Below are 10,286 nucleotides of genomic sequence, written 5' to 3' on the forward strand. Positions count from 1 at the left end.
TTGAGTCTGAGGTGTTAATCAATTTTTTTAAGACCTCAGTTTGTAGTGCACAAGCAGATGTCTGGTTAGGCATGTTCAGCATTTAGCAGGATCAGATCATAAACACTTTTTGCTAATGTCTTTTCTTGTGTTTGGTATGTTATTGCTATTTTGGGACTTCTTCCTGAGTCATATTATGTAATTATCCTTTTTGTGACCAACTCACTGTGAATTTGGGCTGTTGAACAACTCAGGTAATGGACAGTAATTGAATCATGATACATGAGTTTGAACATAAATTTCAACAATGCAATTATGACATTATCGTGAATACCGACCCATTAATCCTCACTATCAGTCGTTCCTCCATAAAATGTTTTTACATTCTCAGTAACGTTATTTGTTGAGACATTTACATGACTTTTTATGATAAAGTTTCCATGATGCTGTAAATGATCAAGTGAATATTTTGTTTCTCATGAAATATTTGAGCTGCTTCTGTCATCTGCTTTGGTGATCTTGAAAACTCCTGATAATAATTTGATTATCAAGCATCAGATGAGTATCAATCAGTCTCAATCAACTGATCTTAATGTGATCTTGAAGAATTGCAGTTAGCATATAGCAGTTTTGTAACTCTTTATCTAATCACATTACATTTTTGAATTAGCCTTTAATTTGTCTTGCCAAAGCCAAAGAAATTCTCAAGTATGACACAGAAAAAAAATATTTTTCTTCATCACAAGATTTCAGATAATCTTTGTAGACCGAGCAAAATAATCACAAATGAGGAAAAAAATGTCATCACTCACCATCAGGATCTCATCAAAGCAGTGACAGAGTCTGTCTTGGTGCAGATGTTACTGATGAAGCAGTTCACGCCTACACTCAAGTCAGGGTCTCTCTCTCTCTCTCTCTCTCTCTCTCTCTCACCTCCACACTCTTCTTTTTGTTTGTTCTCACCACATAAGTTTTACCTCAATCAGTCTAAATATTTAATGACTGTCAAAAGTACTGATCTTTACTTTGCCTTGAGAATAGACCAGTTATCTTGTTTTAACCAACTAGTTTTCTTATTGAACTGATTTTAGTTTTTCTTTTGATCAGCCTGATAATTAAACACAGGTTGTTTCATTACTTTCATGTTCACGAGTCGTGTTTATGGCTGCTTGTTAAAAACCTACACGAGGGATTGAAGTTAATCATTAACCGTATTTGTCCGCCAACTGAAAGGGGAATAGCAATAATTTACAGAAAGAGGGTGCTGCATTAATACAGCAGCATCACAGGCGGACCAGAAGGGTCAGGGCGCGATCACTTGGCCCAGCTGCTCCGTAAGGCGCTGAAGCATGATTGTCCCTCATCCCTCATCCCCCAGTCCTGCTCTGGCCTGCACTCTCATGGCTCTATCTCCAACCATGCCAGGGCCGAGAGAGTACCAAGGAAGTGGGTCGAACGTGCTTGGGCAGGGTACGGATTGTCTAGCGTGAACGTGCCTTAAGTCAATGTAGGCATCACTTCATAGATAAATGAGCCAAGGAGATAACCAGAAAAAAACAACTTGATCTTTGTCTTTATTTGTCAGACATAAACTGAAAACCACTTTGTGTCAAAATGTACCTGAGAAAAGCAGTAACTAACCTTTTTTACCTGCATCACATTAATCTATATAGTCCACAACCAGACAGTTGAGCCTTACAAAACAAATTATGGTTTAGTGAAAGCAGTGTTGAACTAGTTGAGCCTCTGTTTGACTCATCTTAATTTGTAAAATATCAGGCCTATTCCTTCAAGTTATGATTATCATTAAAAACGGATCTAAGATGGTGTGTTACAGTTTAATTGAATCAGCCCTGTTTGTACATACTGTGTTAATGTCATCATAAGCTGACATTTCTGCACAAAACCATCAATCCAGTACAGATAATTAGTTTGATCTGGGTGGAGAAAGTCCAGCTGCATCCTGCCTGTTTGCATACCACGTTGAAGTGTAATAATTGCAAACAAAAACATCAAGACTTAAAAAAAAACAAAACAATTGTTTCAATCATCTCAAGAACGCCTGGACATTCTGGATCATTCACTGGGTCTCTGGTACGATTGCAGTAACCTCCACTGTGCTCTATTTTGAAAACATGTTCGTTCTCCTTCAAGAAGCATGTTGTTGCTCGTCTGCTTTGCTTTCACAATCCTCATCTATGCGGCGCTGGTGATGAGCCGACCCTTGTCAGAGCAGACCCTCAGGCTACGCCTCTTAACAGGAATGCAGAACCGCTCGGTCTTGAGGCTTTCCACTTTTGCAAGAGCGAACATATTTTCAAGCTGCACCGTATTCATGTGTAAACTCCTGGGGTGTTTTCACTTCACCTATTGCCTCACAGGAAACAGACATATCATCAGAATGGTTTGGGATTTGTTTCAACTGATTCTCTTCAAACTTCAGTAACTGAAATGTAGTAAGAACTGGATTTGGGGGGAAAATTGTCGCAGTTCCACTAGAATCCTCCAAACACTGCATAAAACAGTAAAAGCAACATCCTGAAATGTTTTTAACGTCCCAACTCTTTCCACAAGAACTAAGCCAGTTGCAGGGTTGATGCCATTTTGGCCGTTGCCGTGCATGCAGCTGTTTAAATATTGACCACACCTCTAATCTACATTATGTAATTTATTGACTCATTGTGCAGTCATGGAATTGGCCAATCACAGTACCTGTTGCTGTGCTGGTATCACCTGTGTGACTAATCAGTGAACACAAATGATTTGGTAGCAGCCAAAGAGAAAGGCAGACAAACAACTGATACCCTGCTTATTGCCGCATTCGATCAAACAAATAGTGAATATCAAACGCAGAAACTTTTTTTTAAAGTTAATCACTCCTTTATTCACGTTCAGTATAAGGGGTAAAAGCTGTTATAGAACAAGCTGCTCTATAAAGTGCTTAAAAGCATTAGTGAGGCCACAACTGCTGCACATAATAACAGCTGTAATACTGGTTCAGCATTGTCAAAGCAGAATTTTCTTCAAGGAGAATCTGCTCTGAGGAAAATGACTACAACTTCAGCACCGTGCATAGCTATGGCTTAAGACATTTCCAATAAAACACATTATAAACTTATTTCCTAACAGAGTTTTTCAACTGATGTGTTGTGAATTGTTGCCCTCAGCATTCATGCTGCAACACACTTTATTAATTGAAATGACTTGTCTTTTCTTTTATTGACTGAATAGCGATCACTCCCAGTCTAAAGTCTCTTTCTTGTCCAGTAAAGGAGCGAGTGACTCCATAGTAACCAGTGTGTTTATGGGTTGTTATCATCAAGTCAAGTCCATTCTGCTTCCACCTGTGTCCTCCCATTCATATCCAGTTTTGAGCAATACTCTCTGAATTCTTAATCTCGTTACATGAAAGAGTTGTCATTAGACTGTTGACTCACTGTCAAATACTTTGGCCTGCAGAGTCCTAAGAGTCTTATTTCTGGGTGTTGAATTTGGACTGCTTTGCGAGCTGTCTTGATTTAGTCTGTCGAATAGCTTGGCCCCATTATGCCACATTGTGGACTTGCGTTTGATGGAGCTCTGAATGGTCTCCGAAGTGAAGTAGTATATGACCGGGTCGAAACAGCAGTTGGTAACTGCTATGCACAGAGCAATGGGGTAGATGGTTCTGACCACATATTCCGTGTTGCATCCCTTCAGGACGTTGGAGCGGACCATGGCGTAGAACATGAGGTTAACGTTGTAGGGAATGAAACAGAAGCAGAAGATGAGCAGATGAACAATGATCATCCTCAAGATTTTTGCCTTGTTGAGGTTCCCTCCGCGGCTGATGGTTTGGGGTCTCTTCAGTGTCCGTAGCACCATGACAGAGCAGAAGACGTTGACCATCAGTGGGATGATGAAGCCCACAGTCTCGATGAACACCACCACCTTGGACAGCTCAGCCTTCCACTGACTTCTGGAGTAGTTTTCAAAACAGAAGTACTTGGAGGAGTCGACATTTTTCTGTGAAGTAGTGTCCAAAAGGAACCCAGTGGGTATACTTCCAGAGAGAACCATCACCCACACCGCACAGCAGGCCAGTTTGGCGTTCCGCTTAGTTCGAATAGTTTGGGATCGGAAGGGGTGCACAATCGCCAGGAAGCGGTCAACGCTGATGCAGGTGAGGAAGAGGATGCTGCCGTACATGTTGGTGTAGAACAGGGCCACGGAGATCTTGCACAGCACACTCCCAAAAAGCCACTCTTTATTTATAAAGTAAGCAATCCGAAAAGGCAGGCTGAGGACGAAGAGAGAGTCCGAAACAATGAGGTTTATCATGTATGTCGTGGTCTCATTCCGCAGCTTCAGCGTACAGGCAAAAATGTATACAGCCACCATGTTGAAGATAAGTCCAACCAAAAACACCAGGCTGAAAACCACGCTATACAGAGGGTACTTGAACTCATCACTCTTGCTGCAGTTCATGTTATTTTGATTTGCTGGACTGTTGTTATAAGTTTGAAAGGCGCTGTTATGCATTTTTAGACCAGGCTGAAAAGTTATGAACCTTTACAGGGTGAAAAAGGTCTCCTCCTTTTGCTTCTTAGGTCCCTCGTACAAATCCAACTTGTTAATCCAACCAATTGCAACCAGCAGGAAATATTTGCTAAATTGTTTGTTTGGGTCAGAAAAATCCGTCCTCAAATATGGAATAATCCTCAGTTTGTGTCATTTAATGTTCTGAAATGCTGAAAGGGGTAAGAATACAACTCCACAAAATACCTGTTTTCAGTATCCAAAGTCCTTTACATCAGTTTTCTGTCCTGCACGTCAAAGAGTCCTCATTTAGGTGAAGTTGTCAGTCTTTTCCAGTTGTCTTTGTCAGACTGAAATGTTTATCCCTTTTGAGAGCAGAGTCATGTGCCTCTCCTCAGCTCTGTGAACAGTCGAGTGGCTCTTCCTCTCTCCTGTCTGTTCCTGCAGCAGCCCTGGGGGGGAGCATGGTGATCGTTCCTCGTACGCTCTAGAGGTTTTACTCTGCTCCTGTCTGGTTGTAAATCAGACACCTCATAGCAGGCTGATAGTCAGACGCTTCAACACAAAGAACTCAGTGGACTGTTGAAACACAAAGGGAGGAGCCTCCAGTGGGGCCAGAGTCCTCCCACTGCTGCATTTGGTTTTGCACTTAACTCAAATTTGAATAATCAGACAGATGTATGGGCCATACATTTTTCTTTTACTTTTTGGTCTTATTGACTGCTGTAGATGTGTTAAGCTCAGCATCCCATAACAATATAACAATACGTCAGAGCTTTACTCATACCTTCTTTAATGACTTTAGAGGTGGTCAACGTGAAACTAAAGGTGACAGTGAACACAGGACTCTTTCGCAATTATTTTTGCTACACCTGATAAAACACCGCGCTGCTGGAGTCCATTAGACGTCACTGATAGCTGTTACAGCAATCAAATACCAAGTGAGTGTACTTTTGAAATGTGTCAGTGGCGTCGGTCAGGCGTGGCACGTATGACATGAAGAATGCGCTAATAGCAAGTCTGTACCTGCAGTCACTGTGTAAACCGCTCAGTGGTATCATCTAACCCACTTACGTGTATGATCTCACGCCCTATTTTTTTTTTCTCGTGCCGTGTGAATGCTGATGTTCACATGTGCCACTGGTTTGCGTGTCTTTGACTCTTGGATCTGCTGATTTTGCTGCCGTGATATGTAGAGAGATCTGTCACAGATGTCAGGCTACTATAGGGATCAGCCAGTGGTCAACATGAAATGAGGAACAGGATGTTGCAATGGGGATTTGGTTCTTCCTGATTGTGCTGATACTTTGTCAATGCTTCACTTGTTGTGGGATCAGCTCTTCGTGACATCAGTAGGATAATATACACAAGCTGCAACTTATATTAAAACATTTATTTTTTAAGTATAAAAACTAATTTATGTAATTCTCCACACTGAGAAAGGTGCTCTCATAACTTCCCTTATTGTTGTTGCTCCAGTGGATTCTTCATGCCAGTAAAACTGCAAAGTTTAACATTATCAGCCATACAAACAGGGAGTAACTCCAGTGATGGTGCTGTGATTAAAATGATAAAAAGTCTGTATCAATTTCTGCTCTTGGATCAGATAAAAATGCAAGTCACGGTAGCAAAATCTTCTCATACAAACTCCTATATAAATACGGCTTTGTTTTTTCATGTTAGCAAAGCTTTCAGGTAATGAGGTTCAGCTGTCAGTATAAAAGGGTAACGTGCACCGCTGAAGGGTTGGAAAGATAACTGTCTTCAGTGTTCTTGTCTTGAGCTGAACTCCAGTGAACTGTATGTTTGTCTCTGCAGGGCTCGCCGCTGTTTGAGCTGCTGAAACAGGAGCATGAGGGTGGAGCAGCAGAGCAGGTGGAGACTCCAGCCAGTTTCAGCCAACCACTGCAGCACAACCACACCGCAGCTGACCTGTGAGTCCGCTGTCTAACAAATCTGTCAGTCTTTTAGTTGCTGGTATGACAGGAGCTATGAGACATCTCAGACCCTAAAACCTTTGAAGCGGTTGTGAAATCACTGTTGAGTAATTTGTACAAGAGCTTGCAACATGATTTAAAAAAAAAAAAAAAAATCTGTTCCTTTCCACTGACTTTGTGGCTTTCCATCTGGCACTTTGAACCTGTCCTACTAGTTTACTCTGAGTCTTTTCTTACAGATATCTCTCCCCAATGCGTCCGGGCCATCGAGTCTTGCCTCCCGAGTCCCCGGCCCCGCCCAGCTCTCAGGCCACCTCTCAACCTCCGACACAGCCGGCAGGCCAGACTCCACGACCCCCCAAGTCCAACTCCCTCAGCCTCTTCTATAAAAAATGTACAGTGTCATTTAAGCTCTCACGCATATTGTTTTTTTACAATCGATGCACGTTACTTTTGATTGAGTAATACTCTCCGGAGGGCAAACAGAACATGAGGTCTCTCTGGATAACTTCCGACAAAATCCTCTCCCCACAGTGTACCGGCTGGCCTACATGAGGCTGAAGATACTCTGTTCTTACCTGCTGTCCTCCCACCCTGAGCTGGAGCCCATCATATGGACCCTGTTCCAGCACACTCTGCAGCATGAGCACGAGCTGATGAGAGACCGTCACCTCGACCAGGTGACCTGTCTATAACCAGCTCACTAACTTTCTTTCTTTGCTGTTGTTCTGCCTATATCTCTCTCTTCATGTCTTCTTGTTGATTGCTCTCATTGGTCTTATAGTTGATGATGTCAGCCATGTACGCCATCTGTAAAGTGAAGAGTGTTGATCTGCGCTTCAAGACCATCGTCACGGCGTACAAGAACATGCCCAACACCAACCAGGAGGTAACGCCTTTTGTCAAGAGTGTTTTTTTGCTGATCAATTTGAATCAGCAATTCAATTTAATTAGTTATTTTAAGCCCAGGCCTTATACTGTTATATTGAATTTTTGCATATCTTTGTGTCACACTGTGTGTTCCAGACCTTCAAGCATGTGCTGATCACTGAGGGCCACTTTGACTCCATCATCGTCTTCTACAACCAAGTGTTCATGCAGAAGCTGAAAACCAACATCCTGCAGTATGCCTCTACAAGGGTGAGACACCACTCTTGAAGGATCTACAGTTGGACTTTAAAGAAAATCAGACATCAAGTGTGTGTGTCTGCGCCTCATTGCGCCTCTCATTCATTGTTGCTGTTTTTGTTTTTTTGCAGCCGCCCACCCTCTCTCCCATCCCACAAATCCCACGCAGTCCCTACAAGTTCCCCAATTCACCACTGCGTGTGCCCGGGAGCAACAACGTGTACATCTCCCCTCTGAAAAACCCACGCATGTCCCCAGGGATCATGACTCCTCGCTCCAGGTGAGTTCTCCTTTTTCATGGGATGCTGTTTTCCTAGGAGAGCTTAAGTACACCTGTGATGCAGCATCATTCTTTTGTTTTCTCATCATCTGTGTTTTCTGCCTTTTACAGGATGCTGGTATCAATCGGTGAATCTTTCGGGGTGAGAGGCTCTTTTTGTTTGCATTGTAGCATATTAATCAATAATCCCCATTTCAGTCATTTTTTCCCTCACTCACCGTTTCTGTCTGGTTTGCTTTGTCATCTGCAGCTGTCAAACCGGTTCCAGAAGATCAACCAGATGGTCAACAGCAGCGACCGCTCCTTGAAGAGGACTCTAGATCTCGGTGCCACTCCAAAGCCTCTGAAGAGGTTACGCTTCGATATGGATGGGCAGGATGAAGCCGATGGCAGGTTGGTAACAAGTGGTGTTATTTGCCACAGCGTATAAACCACCTCATTTATAAACTGCACATCAAAGTCAAAGATGATCACTTTATATATGCTAATTTACAGCAAATCTGGAGGAGATTCCACACTGATACAGAAGCTTGCAGAGATGAGTAAGTGAAAACTGCTATTTGATATTCTTCTTCATGTTCTCACCATCGATCATGTGGCTGCTTGATATACGCCCCTCAACACGCTTATTCTTTCCATTCAGGCTCCACTCGCAGTCGCATGCAGGAGCAGAAGATGAAGGAGGACACAGAATCGAGAAAGGAGTGACTCGAAAACCCTACTGAACTGGCCTGCACTGTTTACCACAACATGAACGCTACTTTTTGTTCACAACAAAGCGAAACACAAGTTTCTCTGTACATTTAGGATCAGCTTTTAGTTTGTATTTAACTTTGAGGAGTCGTATGTGAATATAGAAGACTTTCTCTTCTCCTTTTGTTGACTCTTTAATTGAGTGTTTTAACTGAATAATGACAGACGTCATTGAATTTCATTTGAATTTTTGAGGATAAAGTGTGTTTGTTTTTAAGAGTGCTATTAATTTGAGTGTGTATGTGTGTGTGTGTGTGTGTGTGTGTATAAGGAATCATAGCTTTCATTCTCAATTGTTCAGAGCGTTGTTGAGATCCATTGCTGGTTTCCTCGTTTTTAAATAATATGAGTAACAAGCACCAGGATCCTACATGATTTGCGCTCAGCCCAAATTCATGTTGTTTCAAAGGATTTTGTTACAGGAAATGTTTCTCTTTGGTGTAATTTAGTTTTAGAGCATCTGTTTTACTTTTACATGGGAAGGAATATACATTGTATATTAAATGCAAACAAATGTGTTTGACTAAAGGAATATTTTTCATGTTCTCAGTCACATTTTTCTACACATAATTTTTTGTTTTTTTGTTTGGGTAATGGGATCTGGATCCTGAGGGGAAAAAAAGTGGAAAGCATTAGAGTGATGAATAGAGCATGAATGAATGAACGCCACATAGAGCAGATGAATATGTGGACTTCACTCCAGAAAGATTTACCAAGGTAAACCTTTGCTAGAAATGTCGATTACCAGAGTTTATAAATTAAAATGTTTATATTGTACTTTGTCAAACTAGTTTTCTTGAAACTGTAGTAAATATTTCCTTGAAAACATTTTGTTTTTGTACTTCTGTAGAGATTTCACGAGTCTTTCTTCTCTTGACAGCCAACAGTAGCTAGTTACCAGTATGCCTCAAATAACCAGCTGATAGACTGAAGAACATCACACAGCTTTTAGAGAGTTGTTACGTTTCGTTGCAGTTTTATACACCATCTTATTTTGTAATGTTTTGTCCCTCTCAAATCTCTGCTTGTAAAGTGAATCCTTGACTTGGAACACTTGCATACTCTCATCCATTCGATACTTCCTAAAGACCGTCTCCTCACTGTGTTTATTACCAGTACATTCTTCTTTTTTTTATCACAAAAATATTTGAGCAGTGATTACCAACCAATAAAAACCAGGACACTGACTGAAAATAGATGATAATTGGCATTGGTATTTGATCTTCCTCCTGTGTCTCTGAATGAATTGCATCCACAGCGAAGAGATTGAAATCTTCAACGGCCCTTTTCCTCCCTCTGCTGTACAATATTATGCTGACAGTCAGCAGCCAGTCATGCCTCACCTCCACACAAGATCACAGTGATGACTGATGGAAAATGTTAGCCCAAGATTGATTCTTGAGTATCATGATCAACTGTTGATGATCGCACATAAAATTAACATATATTTCAAGATTGCTCCATGTAAAATTATTTCAGCTTCCTTTTGAATGTAATGTGTCTTGGTGAGAATGAAATCTTCAGCAATCCAATAGACAAACATTACAGACATTTGCATGCATTAATGTAAAAGCAGGATTTTACTGAGGCGGAGCTGATTTTTGAACTATTTGCGTGGGGCTGAAACAAGATGTTTTTCATCATGGATTGCTCTGCTGATTATTTCCTCCATCAATAGATTACTTGTTTGG

The 10,286-nt window shown here is 41.4% G+C and overlaps 3 protein-coding genes across 3 annotated transcripts in view; 1 reads left to right on the forward strand and 2 right to left on the reverse strand.

Annotated features, from left to right (window-relative positions):
- The window catches only part of LOC119031217 (lysophosphatidic acid receptor 6-like), a 5,400-nt gene extending 3,983 nt beyond the window's left edge, over positions 1 to 1,417 (reverse strand). Inside the window, exon 1 of the mRNA XM_037119544.1 lies at positions 1 to 1,417. This exon is cut by the window's left edge and continues 382 nt beyond it. The gene's annotated coding sequence lies outside the window, so the exon portion shown is untranslated.
- rb1 (retinoblastoma 1) overlaps positions 1 to 9,423 on the forward strand; it is a 20,291-nt gene extending 10,868 nt beyond the window's left edge. The window contains exons 19-28 of the mRNA XM_037119541.1: positions 6,316 to 6,431; positions 6,674 to 6,828; positions 6,969 to 7,114; positions 7,219 to 7,323; positions 7,461 to 7,574; positions 7,694 to 7,842; positions 7,954 to 7,984; positions 8,093 to 8,235; positions 8,338 to 8,384; positions 8,486 to 9,423. Coding sequence (XP_036975436.1) covers positions 6,316 to 6,431; positions 6,674 to 6,828; positions 6,969 to 7,114; positions 7,219 to 7,323; positions 7,461 to 7,574; positions 7,694 to 7,842; positions 7,954 to 7,984; positions 8,093 to 8,235; positions 8,338 to 8,384; positions 8,486 to 8,550 — 1,071 coding nt within the window. The 3' untranslated portion in view covers positions 8,551 to 9,423. The remainder of the gene's footprint in view (positions 1 to 6,315; positions 6,432 to 6,673; positions 6,829 to 6,968; positions 7,115 to 7,218; positions 7,324 to 7,460; positions 7,575 to 7,693; positions 7,843 to 7,953; positions 7,985 to 8,092; positions 8,236 to 8,337; positions 8,385 to 8,485) is intronic.
- LOC119031216 (lysophosphatidic acid receptor 6-like) lies at positions 2,849 to 5,008 on the reverse strand. The gene has a single exon (XM_037119542.1). The coding sequence runs from the start codon at positions 4,498 to 4,500 to the stop codon at positions 3,400 to 3,402; it is 1,101 nt and encodes a 366-aa protein (XP_036975437.1). The 5' UTR covers positions 4,501 to 5,008; the 3' UTR covers positions 2,849 to 3,399.
- Positions 9,424 to 10,286: the final 863 nt, after the last annotated feature.

The sequence above is a fragment of the Acanthopagrus latus genome, chromosome 13, assembly GCF_904848185.1.
Source record: "Acanthopagrus latus isolate v.2019 chromosome 13, fAcaLat1.1, whole genome shotgun sequence".
Classification (NCBI taxonomy): Eukaryota; Metazoa; Chordata; class Actinopteri; order Spariformes; family Sparidae; genus Acanthopagrus; species Acanthopagrus latus.

Excerpts from the sequence above, each read along its gene's own strand:
- LOC119031216 (XM_037119542.1), bottom strand. The coding sequence starts at position 4,500 with ATGCATAACAGCGCCTTTCAAACTTATAACAACAGTCCAGCAAATCAA.